The sequence below is a fragment of the Protopterus annectens genome, chromosome 1.part1 (assembly GCF_019279795.1).
Source record: "Protopterus annectens isolate FY-2018-M chromosome 1.part1, PAN1.0, whole genome shotgun sequence".
NCBI classification, from domain to species: domain Eukaryota; kingdom Metazoa; phylum Chordata; order Ceratodontiformes; family Protopteridae; genus Protopterus; species Protopterus annectens.
The window spans coordinates 944,802,587-944,821,710 of NC_056726.1; the positions used below are offsets into that span (position 1 = coordinate 944,802,587).

General features: G+C 42.4%; 1 protein-coding gene across 1 annotated transcript in view; it reads left to right on the plus strand.

The window, feature by feature from the left end:
* ITGB1BP1 (integrin subunit beta 1 binding protein 1) overlaps nt 1-19,124 on the plus strand; it is a 262,215-nt gene that overhangs the window by 62,597 nt on the left and 180,494 nt on the right. The window contains exon 3 of the mRNA XM_044087482.1: nt 218-321. Within this exon, the coding sequence (XP_043943417.1) occupies nt 250-321 (72 nt within the window). The 5' untranslated portion in view covers nt 218-249. The remainder of the gene's footprint in view (nt 1-217; nt 322-19,124) is intronic.

The window sequence follows — 19,124 nt, forward strand, 5'->3', positions numbered from 1 at the left end:
TTTTGTGTTTTTTTTTTTCTTCATTCAGAAGCTACTGCAAGTATTCCTTCCACCTGCCTTTGAAGTCCTATTGACTGGTGAGCAGGTTGTTGCTCCTTATTGTGAAACTAATGGTATAGATATATTTTAGCCATGGTAAATCAGTTACTAGTATTATGTTATTATGTAGATCTGTTTGATATGTTATTAAAAGTAATAGCAGTGTTGCTTTCTTTAGCAGAGTATTCATCAGTCTCATCAGAGAAACAGATGTTTCGGAAAGGAAAGAAACGACACAGTAGCAGTAGCTCTCAAAGCAGTGAAATTAGTACAAAGAGCAAGGTGAGTTAGAAGATTTTCATCTGGCTTTGCAAAACCTTAGTGTCTGTAGATTCAATCTGGCTATTCTGTTAACAAGGCCTGGCAAATAATTGTTACTGGTAATTAGCACAGAAGACTAAAGCCATGAGCTGTTAACTATATGAAGTGCTTCATTGTTTACTTTGACTCTTTCTTTCATACTTAATTTGCCTACTGTGTAGCTATGAGTAAGTCACTTAACCAGACTTTTTTTCCTGGGTCATCACTGGAAAGGGATACTTGTGGCCAGTTGGCTTACATGGTTAACAAATAAATAGAATAATACGTTTGTGGTTACCTTGTTTGTCTGGAACTGACAAGTAGGTCATTCCATGATACTTTTTTGTTTTGTTTTTGCTGAAACAGAGGTCTTAATCTTCAAGATCCTCTGGCTAAGACAAACAGCACTTGGAAGAAAACTCAGCAGTGTTTTTTCCTTTCTTTAAACATTATAAGTTGCTCCTGGACTGAACCTGAGGTGGGAGGAGTTTGCATTGACCACAGGTTGAACCCACTGGTTCCGTTTGTCTCAGGAAGGGTAATATCACACTAAAAAAGTAAATAAGAAACAAAAAGAATACAAAAGGCCCAAGCACAAACATTCTGTGTTTCTGATATTGACTTTGGTTTGGTGCTACACTCCATATTTCTGGGTACCTGGCTGTGTTGGTGTTTGGTGATCTTCTCTCGCAGTGTGGCATTTCCTGTATAAGCCCTTCCCCCACCCCATTTAGCATTCACCAGATAACCCACCATCCAAGGCAACATTGGTTAAGTAAGCTTAGTGAGGGAAGACAAGAGTTTTAGTAGCTGCATCGTGGAGGGTGGTTTTCTTTTTGCTGAGGATAACCCTGTCCAAACCTACATGTCAGTGTCATTTTGAGGCTACACCTGTCATGAAACTTTGCTACTGGGAAGTCTGCACCCTAGGCCTAAATATGCTGACACCCACAAGCTCTGACTCAAGTCTCTGCCCATAGACTTAACTACCCAGAGCCATGAAGGCAACTGCTCTTCTACCATTCATGTCCCCCAGGATAGGCACTCCCATCTTTCCTGTCAACACCATCAGGCATTCAAGCCACTAATGGAACTCTGATCACCCGGTTCATAGGCAGAGCTTTACCCTCTGTGCATCCAGGCTGGCTAGCCTTGGTGCTAGTTGAAGTTATAACTTTTCACCAGGTTTGTGAACCAGCTCAAGGGGTGGGTGGGTAGCAGCTGTCAGAAGTTTCTGTTATCCTAAGTCCGTCTGTTGTACATTTATTACCTGTGCAGCCCACTACGCCCATTTATTGAAGAAGGACTTAGTATCTCCATTTATGCTACCTTTCTTTCTTGTTGTTTGTAGGGCGCCTCTTCTGTTTTCTTTTCTGGTCACTTGTGATAATCCAGTCACCCCTGTTTAGGAGATCCCGGTGTTGTTCTTGCAGAAAAAGTTTCCCCATCCACTTCATACTAGTGTTTATTTGACTTTAATCATTGTTGTAGTGATATGTTTCAGTAGCGTCAATGTTACTTTGCTGTTTGGAGGTCTACTGGATAGTTGGTAGTAGTGCAGGTGACAGTCTTCAGATCGCTTGGCAGTAAAGTCTTACTTGTTTTGATTCTGAATAATGTAGCTGATGTTTGTTCAGTTAGTTATTGAAAATGTTATTTTTTTCATTTTTTTTTGTTTATGACTAAATAATGTTTGACTTGACATAGCTGGGGAGAGGCATTAATTTTCTTTAAATTTCGGTGAGGTGAGAATTTTGACATGATAGGGCTGATATTAGTGGATTATTTTGCCCACTTTGTGGATACCATTTAAGTTTGGGAGAAATTATCATTAATTTGAAGTGAATGCATTGTAATTTTTTTGTGTAAAAGTACAGGGGTTTATACATGATAACTGCAGGTAGTACAAGTTAATGCTGTTATCTGGTCAAAGATTTCTGTTGACCAACTTTGGAGATTTTGACTGTGTGGTTCTCAATATTATATAGTAGCCTACTTCTTCATAGGTTGGTACTAGGCTATCGGCCCTGGGGCCTATATAAGCCTAGCCAAAAAGGTTCCCTTGCTGTTGCCACTCAAGAAAATTATTTTCCTGTACTGCTGTCAAGCAGTGTTGCAGAAGTGATCCCCAGGGTGAATCTTCAATTTCCCATCCAGTCGTCAAGATTTTTCTTAGAGGGCCAATGAGGAGCTTTGCTTGACATGAATGGGGAGATGAACTTTCCCTTGAGGGAATAAGGCGGACCCTTTTCTGGTGGTTTGGGTGTCTGCTTCAGAGTCTTTTAAATTAATTGGATACAAAGCAGAACGCTTTGTAAGGAATTATTGCTCCTCTGTATTGAATAATCCAAGTCTTAAATGTTGTCTTTATGTAAAAAACACTTGTTCAGCTTGCTGGATAGTGGGTGCTGGTCTGTGCTGCAGATTAAATTGCTTTTCATGGTTGTAAAGAGCTGACTTTGAGAGCGAAGCCCCTGCTGCAGTGGAAGATCAATGTTGCTTGTATGTTGAATGAACATAGGGGTTGATATGATAGGCCTGGATTGTGTCAAATATTAGAGAAGCCCCTACTCTTTACATTGCTTTTTTTTTGTTTTTTTGTTTAAGATGTGGCTCATTAAGAGGGCTGTATATATCAAGTAGTAGCTGCTTCTGAGGTTGACCGTTTTGGATTATGAACATATGGGTTCATCTACTATAAAGATTCTCATTGCTGAATTATCAAGAATGCTTTAGTTACTCTATTGGTGTTTTTATGACAGAATGGGGTAATGATAGTCAGGTGACGTACAATAAGCTTTCAATGTATTATTGTAAGATAACTGGTTGGACAATGATTGCCTATCTGCCCATACAGGAGATTTGAAGGTATGAGAAGGGACTTTAAGGGATATGACCTTCCTGGTAAACTGTAAATGTAGAAGTTGGGCCCATAATTCATTTTAGTTTCAGAATAAGTTTCTGCCTAGTATGCTCTTATGTGAAAGTTTGCCATATAGAGTAAGGTAGAAGGAATTCATCACTGCAGTTCAGAGATGTTGTGTATAATAGCTTAGCACCATTGATAACAAGATTAGATGTGAATAGTGTCCTCTTTCCTCCTTATTTGCTTTATGTTAAGAGCTGTTAGCAATGAAAACGAGACTCCCACATTTAAAGATATAACTGGTTTATTGTACAAAAATGGAGAAACTGAGTCTCTTGATTGACCAATTGTGAGCAAATTTCTTGAGGAGGAAAGCAGGGAGTGAGATTAAGCAGAAGTTTGGACTGAAGGTTAGAGACTGCCTTACCTACCAGAAACTGATGTCAAGAGCATAGGCAAAGAGAAAGGTTAGGGCAGTGGTATGTGAAAGACCAGCTCTGGTAAAGTTTTTAGCCAAGTCTTGAACAGAAGCTGCTGTTGAAAAATGGATACTTAGTACGATGTATAAAATAGTGTGTGCTGAGTGTTTTTGTTTTACCAGTCTTGTCTTATAATGTGAGTCATGGATATTTTCTTTTTTTTTTTTTTTTTTTTTTTTATTTATTTTTGAGGAGTTGCTGGATGTATGCTATTGTGTTATGACTGCTTGCTTACAAAGAGATCAAGTTAATTTTGTTTGAAAAGCAGTTGCAGTTGTTGATCAAAGTTCAGTGAGCTTTCTTTGCAGTGTTAGGTTAGTAGACACCAGTGCACTTTTCTCTATCTGATCTCTCCCCTTTAGACCCAGGATCATGAGTCATTTCCATCCTACACCCATTCACACAGTCTAGCAGACTCTAGCTTTACCAGCATCTTCTTTAATGCCAGCTTACCTTACATTAGAGGGGCCAGGCTACTTGATACCACTCTGCTGACATCACATCTCCCCTGCCAGTGTCAAGGTACCCAGTGCCAGACAACAGTGTCATCCTATCGGGCATTGGACCTGTACTGTGGTGGTGTATTGTCAGTTCAGGTAGTGGGCTATTTATGTTGGGTCAGAACATGTTTTTTTCCCACCTGACATAAGATGCTTGCCCTTCTCCAAACATGTAGTCTTCAGTCCCAGGTCGTAATTCATCTGACATATCTGCATCAGATGCTTGCCTTTCCCCAAGTATCTAGTCTCCAATCCCATGTCTTTCATGAATTTTACTCTTCTTTATGCACTGCTGAACCATTGAGACATGCCTTCCAGTAAATCTGAGGGCTATAATTCTGCCCATAAACTGATTCAGCCAAAGCATGCCTCACTGCATTACTTGATGTCAGTCATGTGGCTTTAGTCTCAACAGTTGCAGACTACCCTCAGGCTTCTTTTCTACCTCTTCTGTCATGTGCAGATAGATTGACTGACTCAGCAGAACATGGCATCTTTATCTGCTGAGCTTGTAGGACCAACTACTGTGGAAGGACCTACAAGACGAAGGTGATGGCTCTCCAAGGCCCTGTCCATTACTGAAAAAGCAGATACAAATTATGAAAATGTCTTCATGGACATAAAGCAAGGGATCCTCTTATGCTTCCATTCTTAACAGGAGGCTCACGTAGTAATACCTGGGTGGCTTGAATAGTAGCGAAAATATCAAACACACTTGTAGAATGTTCTTTAGTGACTAGGTCCGCTTTAGCAATGCTAACTTGTGACTTCAAAAACTGTGCATACTAGTAAGGAAGTTGCAGGTTTACCAATACTTGGCAGTATTCTAAAAACATGCTTCTGGAGCATTTCTCCCCGGGCCTCTGCGGAAAACAGGATCTGTGGAACCTAGTCGGACTTTCCCGGTCAACAAATGTTAAATAAATAATAAATTTTAGAAACTTCTTAAATAATGCCAAGAACTACAGTCTTAGTTAAAAAATCACTTGTATTAAAAAACAAAAATATAAATACGGTTTAGTGCTTTCATCCCCAACCTTGGTGGTATTTCAGAACCGTTGCTAACATGTTGGAAACTACATTATATATTAAAATATATATAAAAAAATGTTGGTATTCCACCAGGGACATTGAAATTGTAATGTATATATTTGAGGTTTCATAAAACAGTGCGATGAAGTTGTGTGAGATTGCACATACTTCCTAATCTCCATTGTTTGGTATTGACCTACTTTTGCATATTCTTGGAATTCGTATATCTAAAGATGTGGGGAGTGAGCTGTATGGGTGTGTGTGTGTGTGTGTGTGTGTGTGTGTGTGTGTGTGTGTGTGTGTGTGTGTGTGTGTGTGTGTGTGTGTGTATGTATATGTATATATGTGTAATAGATATATATATATATATATATATATATATATATATATATATATATATATGCAATAATAAAGATGTGAAGAGTTTAAAAAACATTTTTTTTTTGTGCATTTACTATTTGAGCAGTTGTTTGAGTGTGTGCATGTGACCTCGAAAAAGTATGGTTGCTGAAGGTAAGTTTATGTATGTTTAGTGTCGTGTTGTAAGTTTGTGTGTGTGCACACAGACGAGCAAGTGTTTGCAGGTTAAGGTTAGAGCAAAGATGAAGTTAGGAGAAAGCTTGTGTGATTCATGTGTGGCAGGTGATTGTTTCTGAGTGTTTGAATTAAAGGAAAGGTTGGGTAGGGGCATAAGTGTAATGTACTGCATGTGTATGCTTGTTGTCTGTATCTGAGACTGTAGTGTAGTAGTAATGTTACAGAAAGTGATGTTCATCGTGTTTCACTGTTGCAGTCATTACTCTTGGGTTATCCTGCTGGCAGGCTACCCTCAGTCGGCCAGAATTCCAAAGTCTAGGTCCGGCGTTGGATGCTGTCGCCTCTTCCCTGACGTCAGTGCGCCAGGGGTATAAAAGATGCAGCCGACGCCATTTTCTTCAGTCTTTCTTGCCACGCGGTGCTTGAAGCAAAAACAGTTCGCAAGTCCCGGTCGGCCGACTCCTGAGATTTTCAAATCCGAATTTTCATTAAAGCGAAGTACCCTGTTGGGGAAACTTTTTTTCTTGCTCCAGACTGATGTCGGAAAAAGTTAACAATTGTATTTCTTGTGGGAAGCAAATACCTCATAAGGATTTTCACTCTTACTGTATTCCTTGCCTAGGCCCTGATCGATAGCTGTCGGTTTTGTGCTAGATTTAACCAACGCACTATCAAGCGTCTGTTCAATTTTGCATTTCATTACTTTGGCTGAAGATTTAATTATATAATGCCGTCGGACCAGCCGACAACCGGAGTTTACAAAAAACGCAAGGAAAAGGATAGGCATCCGAGGTCCAAAACTGACGAGGAAGCCTCTGCTAGACCAGTCGCCGGTTCTCAGTGAGGTGCTTTTGCTGTCCCAGGCGCCCGCTACCTCAGAGCCACAGGCCGCTTCCGACTCCCACGTGGAGCCGACTGGGCCTCTGGAAACTCAAGGTATTGGACATTCTGAAATCATTCCCTCAGATGGGTCCGGAGCCGCTGAGCAGGCATCGACTTTTGAGGGTGTCTTCAGACCTACAAAACTACATATTAAGCCATCTTCAGCTTCAAAGACTAAAGCAGCTCTAAAGACAAAGAAACAAGTACAGCATTCTCCTTCTCAGACTTCCATGCCTAAAAAACAGATGCTCAAAATGGCCGAAGACCTAATTAGTTTGATCATGGGCTCCCATCCCCCTCCTGATAAGAGGCCTAGGCAAGAGACAGAGTATGATTCTTCTGATCAGGTTTCCATTTCCTCTGATTCCTCTTGGATTACTCCATGCTTCCCTATGAGGATTCTGATGCTGAAGAATCCATTCCTTCAGCCTCTCCTCCTGAGGATTATTCTTTTGGGGAAACCCTGCATACCATGAGGGAGCATTTCCACTGGGAGAGCCAAGATTATTCTGAATCTAAGAAAAGGCTCAGACTTTCTGCTACTTCTTCAGCACAGACCCCTTGCTATTCCACCTGTTCTGGACATTGTAGATAATGTATTTTCAGAGTCCAGCCTGTCCACTGACTCTTTACCCCGTGCACCTGATAAGCCAGACAGATACTACAGGGTCCCGGATTCTCATACGTTCCTATATAAAAACCCCACTGCTGACCCAGAAACTATATCTCAGGGTCCCAAAGGGGTTAAAGCTTCCACTGCAAAAAACCCTGTCCCCTCTGATAGGGATTCTAGGGCTCTAGACAGATGGGGGGAAAAAGTCTACACTTCTGCTACCCTGGCTGTAAGGGCTTTAAATTGTCAGTTTCATATGCTTAAATATCAGCAATATTTAATGTCACTGCTTAAACAGAAAATGTTGACAAATACTGAATGTTCAGAGAACAAGGAGAATTGCAGGATTTATTGCATGCAGCTGAATAAGTGGGAAAGCATACTTTGCAATGTAGTTATGATTCACTGGAAGCCTCTTGCAGGGCCGCTGTTACAGGATCTGTTATTTGGAGGCATGCTTGGTTAAACGAACAGAATCTGCCTGATCATCTTAAAGCAAAATTATTAGATGCACCATTGCAGCATGATACTTTGTTTGGTACTAAAGCCGAAGAGGTGTCGAAAAAAATGGAGGATAAAGCAAAATCCACGCAGACAGTCAAGGATTTCTTACAGGTACAGCCACCCAGGTTTAGCAGGAACTGGCCCTCTAAAAATTGGTCCTTTCCAGTGTCAGACAGACCACAAAGAGGCAGATACAGGCGTCCCAGAGGCAGATCTCAGCCCCAAGGCTCATACAGGCCTAAACAATAGGGTGCTCCTACCTCCAAAAGCGGAGATGACAAATCACAACCTTACAGGAAACAGTCCCAATGACTTTCCTCTACCAGATCCAAGCACTTTTCATTTGGCAGCCCCCTTAGGGGGAAAACTAGTACTTTTTCATCAAATTGGCAAATGATTACCCAAGACAAATGGGTCCTGAACATAGTGTCCCAAGGCTACAGGTTCCATTTTCACACCCTACCAAGGTCAAAAGTTATGCCAGACCTGCCACACAATCAATGGGCAGAGGCACAAAAACAAATTCCTGCCCTCATGGACATGAGGGCCATTCAGCAAGTACCACAACAAGAGCAGGGGCAAGGATTTTCTAGTACCCAGAAAGGACAAAACCTGGAGACCCATACTGGACCTGTCTATACCAAATACGTTTCTGGAAGTTCCAAAATTCAAGATGTTGACTCTACAGCAGCTACTGGCCCATGCTGGGCAAGAAGGCTAGGCTCGTAACTTTGGACCTAAAAGAGGCATACCTGAATGTCCCAATCAGTCTTGCAGAAGATACCTCATATTCATAGCTGGCTCAATGCATTACCAATTCTCTGCACTGCCCTTTGGCTTATCTACTGCGCCCAGGGTCTTCACAAAATGCCTGGCATCAGTAATTGCGTTTTGCAGACAAAAAGGAATTCAAAATATATCCATACTTGAACGACTGCCTAATTCAAGCAGAGAACAAAGACATTCTTCTGAAGCATCTGGCGTTTGTAAAAAGATTATGAATTGGCCTAGGGTACACATTAAACGAAAAGAAATCAAAACTAGTGCCCTCTCAAGAAATAATATTCGTGGATGCAAGCTTAAATACAACTGCCCAGATGGCTTATCTCACGCCAGACAAACAAAAGCAACTGACTACTTACTTCAAGAAATTGGCAACAAAAACCCACTTAACTGCAAGGAAAATACTGCAGGCCTTTGGTTTCATGGCATCTTGCATTCTACTAATTCCATATGCCAGACTGCATACAAGGAAACTACAATGGTATCTAAAAAGTGTTTGGACTCTGCATTGCCACAGCCTGGAGACAGTAATTGCACTCATTCCCTGCTTGCAACAGGAGTTTCGATGGTGGGCAGAAGCCTGTCACCACAACAAGGGTCTGCCATTCAGATTAACCACAGCCAGACAGACACTGACAACGGATGCATCAGATTATGCCTGGGGGGCCCATATGGCAGGAAAATGTATTCAGGGCACATGGCTTGCAAGCCAGATGCATCTTCACATCAATCAAAAAGAGATGCTAGCTATTCAAAATGCCCTGACCGCTTTCAAGGACCTGCTTAAGCCAGGACAGTTACTGATAAAGACAGGCAACACTACGGTCATGTGGTACATAAACAAGCAGGGAGATGCATATTCCTACCCCCTCTGCAGACAAGCAATGACCTTATGGGACACAGCATTGGCTTTTCAAGTTCACCTGCAAGCACAATTCCTGCCAGGAAAAACAAATACTCTGGCAGACGAACTAAGCAGAAACCTCATGGATCCCCACAAATGGAAACTGTATCCACAAGTCTTCAGCATGATAATAAGGAAATGGGGATGCCCAGACATGGATCTATTCGCCTCCCCTCACAACTGCCAATTGCAGAGATTTTGCACAAGGATTTATCACAAGCAAGCATGGAAAGTGGACGCCCTATCCTTCAGCTGGAAAAATCTAAAGGTATATGCTTTTCCCCCACTGCCTCTCCTTCCCAGGGTACTCCTAAAGGTCAGACAAGAGAAGCCAAAAATTATACTGATTGCACCAGACTGGCCACCCCAGCACTTGTACCCAATCCTAAAGAGCTTGTCTCAAGGTCCAGCATGGATATTGCCTCAAACTTCTCACTTACTGACCCAACAAAACAATCCGATCCTGCACAGCCAGCTCAGTACCTTAAATCTGGCAGCATGGTGGATAATATAGCCATTCAGAACACTCCTCTTTAAAAAGCTGTTATGGATGTTATCTTGGAGGCCAGGAGGCCCAGTACCATAAAATCTTATGCAGAAAAATGGAAGAGATTCTGTGCTTGGAACCAGGAACAAGGCAGTGACACCTGTGTACCAAATATCCCTTAGGTTTTACAATACCTAACTGAGATGCTAAACAAAGGCCTTTCTTTCTCCGCAATTAAGATTCATGCCTCTGCCATTTCAGCCCATTACAATATGGAACCACCTATCTTTTCTCATCCTTTAATAAGGCAGTACCTCAGAGGTGCCAAAAACATTAGACCTCCAAGGAGGGCACCAATTCCGGCCTGGGACCTCAGTTATGTTTTGGAAAAACTGACACTGCCTCCTTTCGAGCCAGCATCAACAGCAGATATTAAATTCTTATCCTGGAAAATAGCTCTGCTCCTAGCAATAACCTCTGCAAGGCGAGTCTCTGAGTTACAAGCACCCATGGCTGTGGAACCTTTCATCCAGACAGGGTTTCTCTGAGGACAAACCCTACATTTATGCCTAAGGTGGTGTCCAGTGTGGCCCTTAACCAAACCATTCACTTGCCTACCTTTTATCCTAACCCACAGAACAAGGGTGAGAAAATTCTGCATTCTTTGGACATACACAGGCAGTTACACTTCTACTTGGACAGAACTAAAGCTTTCAGAAAGACTGAGCAACTTTTAGTGTCCTATGCTGCAGGATCACAAGGAAAGGCTTTTTCAAAACAGACTATTTCTAAACGGATAGGCAATTGCATCCATTTCTATTTTCAACATGGCAAATCAGTGCCTAGGGGCATTAGGCCTCATTCCACCAGAGCAGCAGCCTTCCTCAGAGGAGTACCAACCAAAGATATCTTAGAGGCTGCAACTTGGAGTTCAGTGCACACCTTCACAAAGCACTACCACTTACCTCTTTACTCTGTCCAGAGCAGGCTTTGCCACTGCAGTTCTGCAGGGCCTCATAGCCTCTCCTAACCCTGTTTAGCCCAGCCGCCCTTCCTCAGCTTTGGGATTCAACCCAAGAGTAATGACTGCAACAGTGAAACACGATGAACATAGTACAGTTGTGTACCTACCATAAATGTAGATGTTCGAGTGTATTCACTGTTGCAGTCCAGGTTACCCACCCACCATCCCCCTTTTCTTTGCTGGGACTTATCTGCACTTCTCCATCCTATACAACCTTTTTGGTGTATTTGCTTGTAGATGAAGGAAATGTTATTTTTGTGCATGCATTTTTATTGGCATATTTTTCAGTCTACCAGTTTGGGGGCACCTGACATCTGAGGCAAGAAAAACTGAAGAAAATGGGGTCGGCTGCATCTTTTATACCCCTGGCGCATTGACATCAGGGAAGAGGTGACAGCAACCGACACAGGACCTAGACTTTGGAATTTTGGCCGACTGAGGGTAGCCTGCCAGCAGGATAACCCAAGAGTAATGACTGCAACAGTGAATACACTTGAACATCTACATTTATGGTAGGTACACAACTGCACTTTTTGTAAGCTCAGATGTCAGTTCACCTCCCAACAACAACCATCGCCTTACTAAGGTGTGCTAACTCTAACCTTGCCCCTTTCCAAAATCCTAACCAGACCCCTTTATCTTATAAAAAGACTTTCTGTAACACTACTGCTACTCAGACACATTTAAGCTGTTTGAAGTGGTAGAGTTATGGATTTTGTGATTGGAGAAGGAAATGTCTTATTTCCATCTAGTTTTATCCCCCCCCCCCTTTTGATCTTTTTGGAAATTCAAATATTAAACCATTTGTTAGATGAACTTGCATTTGATTTGTTGTGGATCTATTTATGTAAGTGCACAGATTATAGTATGTAGAGTTGATGTCATTTATCTTATTTTTACATAGGTGAATGTCTGAATTAAGGCCCTTTGCTTAATCTAATGGCATGTTTTGTGCAAGCAGGTAAATAAGAGAACACTGAATGTAATGAAAAGTTTACCTTGGGCAAATAAATGTTCAGCTTATACAGCTGCCCTCAGCAGCAAACTTCATTTTATTCTTAAGTTTCCATGGAGACGAGCTGACTTGTATGCAGTAAAAGCCAGACCACTTTTTAAGGCTGAAGTTAATGTTTTTTTTTTTTTTTAAGCATACAAAAAACTGATGGCAATTAGAGCAAGTACTTCAGGCTTTAAGGTTTCATGGTATGGATAACCTTACTTTTAGGTTATGTTTATGTGTGGAGTTGTCAATTTGGGACAGTCGTTCCTATCAGGAGGGTTAAACTATTATTTGAAGATGTGCATTGTCTTTTGTGTCTTTTAAGTTAATAGTTGCAGTTTTTTGAGGGTTTCATTAAAACAAAAAATCTTGTAAAATGTGACATAGGTTCAAATAGAGATATGAAACAACTGTATAAAAGATCAACCTGCCAAACATTAGTGAGTGCATTTAACATAAAAGCTGGAAATAGACATTTAAAAAGGTGTCCTGTATTATTGGTGGGAATAATAACATCTTCTTATGACTACACTATCTGTATTGTCATGGAATGTTGACCTCACAGGTATAGACAAAAAGGAAAGAATATTGAATTGTATTATGAAATGCAGAGTACAAATAGTAATGCTACAGGCGACACACTTGGAAATAAATGAGCATGTGAATTTGATAGATTGAATTTCAGGAGGGATATTCAGCAGATTGTGTAGGACAAATGGAAGGGGGAATACTTGTACTAATTATTAGAAGAGCACCAATAGTCGTAGAAGAAGGAAAATGGTAGATTTGTGATAAGGAGTTACTGACAGGAGAAGAGGAAAACACTGTCTTGTATTTATGTTCCACCTAAAAACTGCTATTCAGAAAATTTGGCGAGAAATAATCAGCTTTCAGCAGTGAATATCACTTGTAGGTGGGGACTAGAATTTTATTTGCAACAATGAGGATGTATATAGCAGACCTAGAAGGCAAAATATAACAAAGGGAGGTTACAGAAACCCTGTACAAGCATGTTAATAGCTGCATAGAGGCAGCTGTACCCACCAGGAAAAAGTACAGAACTAACCCAAAAAACAAGCCACCCTGGTGGAATCACAAAATCAGTCAGTTGTATAACAGGAGGAAGAAAATCATGGCAAAAATGAGGAGGTGCAGCACCCAGCAGGATAAAAAGCACTCTCATTAAAATTAACAAAGAACAGACGACAAATAAAGTCTACCAAAGCCAAATTTGAGGTAGGTTTGTCCTTCCAGGCCAAGGAGAACTACAAAGCTTACTTTAGCTATGTCCTCAACCTCAAAAGCAGTACACAATTGTGTGCAGAGCTCATTGTAAATGGAGCCACCTGTACTGAGCCAGAAGATATAGTAAACCTCCTGGCTGATAAATCCAGCTACAACTTTACTTTTCTCTTCCTCTCAACCTTCCCTGAGGAAATGTCATCAAATGTAACTCCCCTTACTATCACTAGGGAACAGGTCCTTAATGCTCTCTCTAAGACCAAGAACGCTTGCACCAGTGGGCCCAGGTGATATCCCAGGATGCCTTCTAAATAGCATGAAACATGACCTATCAGGGCCTCTGGAATTACTATTTAACTGTAGCTTCCAAACAGGCTTTGTGCCTCCTGAATGGCGAAGGGCAACAGCCATCCCTGTGCACAAAGGTGGGCCATCCCTGTGCACAAAGGTGGGCCATCTACAGACCCTGGAAAGTACAGACGCATAAGTCTCACTAGTCTTATGTAAAGCCATGGAAAGTATGATCATGTCAATATATATTCTCATATCAATATATCACCATATTTTAAAATTGTACTATGTTCTACAGCTGTCTTACATCTATATGTTTTATACTTGTCTTGCGTCCTCAGCTGGACTAATGTCTATATTTAAATGCTATGTTTTTTAAATGTATAATGCAAGTAGTACTTATTGTGGAGCTTTTCTCCGTGGGCTTCTGCTGAAAATGGACCTGTGTCCAGTTGGACTCTCCCGGTCAACAAATGTAAATTATAAATCATGGAAATGATTAATAGAGATATAGTAAACCTCCAGACACTGGACCCAACCTAGTTTGGTCATGCCTACTCAGCCTGGTGGACTTCTTTGAGAAGGTCATCAAAGCAACGGATGAGGGCAGAATCATTCACGCTGCCTACCTTGACCTGGCATTTAACACAATACCCCACTTGGGAATTGTTGACAAACTCAGGAGTTTGGGTACAAACCTGTATGTCACCTGGTGGATAGCCAACTGGCTTACAGACAAGACCCAGGAAATTAAAATTGGGGGGGTCCACCTCTACAAAGAGGCCAGTCACAAGTGGAGTCCCTCTGGGATTAGTCCTAGGAGCACTCCTTTGTGGCGTTTACTTCTCAGAAGTCGAGGCCAATGTCAATGGTCTCTGGCTGACTAAATTTGCAGATGATTGTAAATTAGGAGCCGTCATTGAATCTCACACTGGCACAAATGTTCTCCAGGAAGGGGTGACCCAGACAAACAATTGGTGTCAGAGTCATGGACTAAAACTAAATGCCAAGAAATGATTAATGGGAAGTCATATATCCCTGGTAACTGTCATATTGACAACACACCCCTTAGAGTTGACCCAGTAGTCAGGGACGTAGGGACTCTCATAGATAGTGTAGCCTTTGATCATCATGTGTCTACAGTGGTGAGGAAATCATTTTGTGTTGCGCAACTTGTAAACAAAGGCATGGTATCCAAGTCCAAGGAAGTCATTGTTCCACTGTATCCGACATTCATCAGATCTATCATTGAGTACAATGCCCCCTTTGGTATGTACCTAACCAGGCATATCCAACAACTGAAATGTCCACAGAGGTTCCTCACTAAAAGAATATGTCCTATGCAGACCTCCTCAAGGCCCTATCCTTGTATTCTGTCTCCTACAGACTTTTGAGGGTAGATTTATGTCTGGCATACAGGGCATTGTCAGGCCCCACTCTGGATCTCCTGCATATCCACAAAACAAACAGTAGCAGAATTACCCGTTCTAAAGACTTAAACCTTGTCTGTGAAATAAATAGGACCTGCTGGAGAGAGAGAGGTATGTATCCCAGAGACTGCCCCGTCTATGGAACAGGTTCCCCATCCATGTGAAGCAGAGTTCCTCCCTAATCAAATTCAAGTGTAACTTGGACAATTGGATGGAAAAGCAGAAATTCATCCCTGGTTTGGCACCTATGTCTCTGATGCAAACCGGTAACCTGTAAATAGTTAATCTCCCAGGCCCATGCTTACACTTATCAAGGATATTAGAACTTGTCAGAGATTTGGGATGCATGGCTAAGCTTAAAAAGGCCCTTGTGGTAGTTAGCCTAGGAAACACATATGAACCTATATTTCTGAAGAAATTAAGTATTTGGTATAGAAGACATGAATTCAATAGTAGGGACTCAAGAGAATTTACATATTCTTCACCAAGTTAGAATAACTGGACCAGACTGATAAGAAATTGTACTTTTTTTCTAGGAACACATGCATTTAATTAAAAGCTTTGATAAGCCTCCAATAATTTTTTCAGATCATGTGCCGTGAAGTAAAAAGGAGACCCTGACACTTCCCAGAACAAAAAGACGTGCAAATACAGAGTGCTAAAGGGAAACTAAGGGAGTATCTGGATAATATGCATGAGTTTAGAAAGATTGCTTTTAAGCATCTCTGCTTTGATAACTCCAGATCACAAAAACATTACCACAACAACTTGGGCAGCAGAAGAGTTGTTGGCAGACTTATACAGCTTTTAACAAGAAAAATAACCAGAGATCATGTAAAGGTATTTGAGAGAGTAGCATAGCTAGGGCAGGGTGAACAGGCAAACGGGACAGTCGCCCAAGGCGTGGTGTTGTGCAGGGGGCAATTCACCTAGGTCAAATAAATAAAACATTTTTTTATATATATATATATATATATATATATATATATATATATATATATATATATATTTTTTTAATAATGTGCATCATATATAATGTATATAGCCATACACTGAATGCACATTTCACTAAAACTCAAATCACCGAACACAAATCACTGAAAGCACAATTCAATGAAAACTCAATTCACTGAAAGTTTTATATATGGCCTTTTCGCCACTGTAGTGTGACCCTGGAGTTAGTATATATAGTAAGGGGGGGTACATATTTTAAGTATATATTATGTTCAGAAAAGAGTAATATATTGGAATTGCAAGTCTCCATGTATATACCCACACTCCCCCTCTCACCTCAGATTTTGTTTGCCGTGTTGCCATTCGGTCGTGTCAAGCTACTTCTCTTGAGCTAAGTATAGTCAGTTGTTGTTTAATAGCTTTACAGTTTACTTTTCTGTCAAAAATTTCATATTTTATTGTCTCTCTTACCCTATTGCATCTAGCGTTCATAATTTCTTCAGGTTTTTCTGCTTTTTCTTTACCACTTTTACTGCAAGGTATTCTCTCTTTACCATCGTTGGTAATCCTTTTCCCTTTTTCTCTCATACCTTCGGGTACTCTCTTGTACCATTGTTGGTATCTTTTCTATTAATTAATTTGCTGTCATGGCAAATAAAGGTAGTCCGGAGTTTAAGCAGTGTTCTGATTGCGGACACAAACTGCCTACTTCTGATGCACACTCTTTGTGTGTTTATTGTTTAGGAGCTTCCCATTTGTCTGTTGACCCACCCTGAACTATTTGTGAGAACTTTTCTAATAGAACCTTGTTGGAAAGGAAAAACAAGCTGATACTGAAGGGACTTCTGAAATCTCCCTTTTCAGAGGCTATTTCTGGGTCGGAGGCCTCAACCCTTCGTAGAGCCTATAAGAGAATCTTGGCTGTTCCTACTAAGGCTAAATCTTTGCCTTCATCCCCGGGTGGGGACTCCCGCCAACCAAAACCTAAAAAGGCTAAAGTTTCAGCTCAGAAGCTCTCTAAGTCAGCCCCAGTGCTTTCGGTGCCTAGACCTTCGGCACTGAGGTCTTAGGCTCCATTAGTGATATCGGCTCCGTCTTCTCCTGCAGCCTTCTATATGTCTGCACCAAGGGGCTCCTCGGTTCAGACCATTACCACTGTATCAGCACCGACCGTTCAGTCTGCGCAGACCTTGACCACTCATAGCCGACGCCTTTATTGTTGTCTCCAGTTTTGTCAGTTCCAGCTTTGGCACTGATCCCTGTGTCGGTGCAGACAATGACCTCAGCACCGATGACTTCTTCGGTGCAGACAGCAGTAGTCCAGTCTTTCTCGGCACCGTTGTCCTCGGTGCGGTCAGATGAGATGGGCACAGAGTCTGCCTCTTCTGTGGATAGGCCTGTTTCTCCCTCAGTCTCCGTGAGGTCCACTAGAAACCTTTCCGAACATGTGTTGCATCTTGTGGACCAGGTACTCTTGGCCAGAGGTATCCCACCCCTCAGGAACTATCCTTCCTTGGGAGGTGATCACCCATCTCCAAAGAACACTTCTTATCCTGCTTCATTGCTTTGGAAGTCCATGGATATAGCACAGTCTTCCTCTTCTCCGGTTCCCTTTATGGATCTCACTAAGGAACTGCATTTGCTTTCATGGCAGGAAAGTTTTGCTACGACCCAGGATGTCAGCTGTGAAACGCATAGCTTGTTGCTCCACAGCCATCCAGGGACTCCGGGTCGGCAGGCTGAGCCACTTAAGGGAGGGGTGACCTCTGTCCTAGATATACACTCCTGTTCTGGTGGACCAGCCTTCCAACTGATGGAGAAGGTTTTTGCTGCTGCTGGCGATACTGGACGGTCTATACCTCTGCCCTTCTCTGGTACACTGGCTTCACAAGTCGCATCTAGCAGACACTGGTTGCAAGGGCCGCAAGACATATTCCCTAAGGAATCCCCTTTTCCGCTGTCTTCTCCAGCTTCTCCTGCTGAGGAAGTCCACTGGAAAAGTTTGTGTAAGAGGAAGCACATGGACTCCACAGAGGAGTCCCTCACCGAAGGCACAGATTTCAATGAGGGGGAAGGATCCCCTCGGTCACCCTCTGAGGTATCCTGTGGTGATATCCTCAGAATCCTGAAACAGAGAGGTGACTGGCAGTCCTCTAATCCAACCTCTGAGGAATCTGTGTTCCTGCAGGCTTTTCACGCCCGTCCCCCTACCTCCTGGGTTACTCCACCTGCTGATTAACTTGTCCGGCTCATCGTGCAGTATGCTTGGAAGGCTCCTGATACCGTCGAAGCTATTACCCGGAGGCCAGATAAGATCTTGTCTCCTCCTGCTTCGGATCCCCATTGGTCCAAAGGTCTTCCTGTGGATGCTTTGGTGGTGGCAGCCGCAACAAAAAAGGATCTGGCAGAAGAAGAAAGCCAGACTGTCCATCTGTCTAACAGAGTCCTGGGCCCTGGACAGTATAGGGAAGCGCACTTTTGCTTCAGCGACCTTTGCTATCAGGTCCCTGAATTATATGGCACATTTTACCAGGCTTTAAAGGCATCTGGTTTCTGAGCTCTCTGAAACCTTGGTTGGTGCCATGTCTGATGAGGTCTGTGACAAAGTGGCCTCTCAGCTGGCTGCCATTGAATCTGTGTAACTCCTCTATGCGACTGATATTTCACGCATCAGAAGGAGCAGCTAAAGTAGCGGGTTCAGCTGTGGTCTTGAGACGACACGCCTGGATGTGCTTGTGCAACTTCTCGGAAGTCTTCTTTTCTTAATGCCCCCATTGAGGCCTCCTCGTTGTTTGGGCCCAAAGTTAAAAGCACACTGGCCAGATGTGAACAGGATGGTAAGACCCTTTCTGCCGTAGGTGTCCATTATTCTTCCCCTCAAAGTGCTTTCTCCCAAAACCAAAAAGAGTGGGAAGATATGGTTCAATAAATCTCGGGGTCCTTTCCGAGACACACAGGCCGAGTTCTCCCCCAGAGGCAGAGGGGGAAACTCACAGGGAAGATGCTCCTTTCTGGGCAGAGGGGATCCGCGTAACCAGGGTTCCAGGGATTCTTTCCCTGGTCAATCCTACCAGCGCTCCTGAAGATCTGCCCAACTCCTTTCCTCTGGAGGTGGTTGAGGGACGTTTCTCCTAGTACCCTTCAAGCCTGGCTAACCATCACCACCGATTCCTGGGTACAAAGGATTATAACCAGAGGTTATCATATCCCGTTCGATCTTTGTCCCGTCCCTTCAAAAAATCCTCCCGACGTTCCCA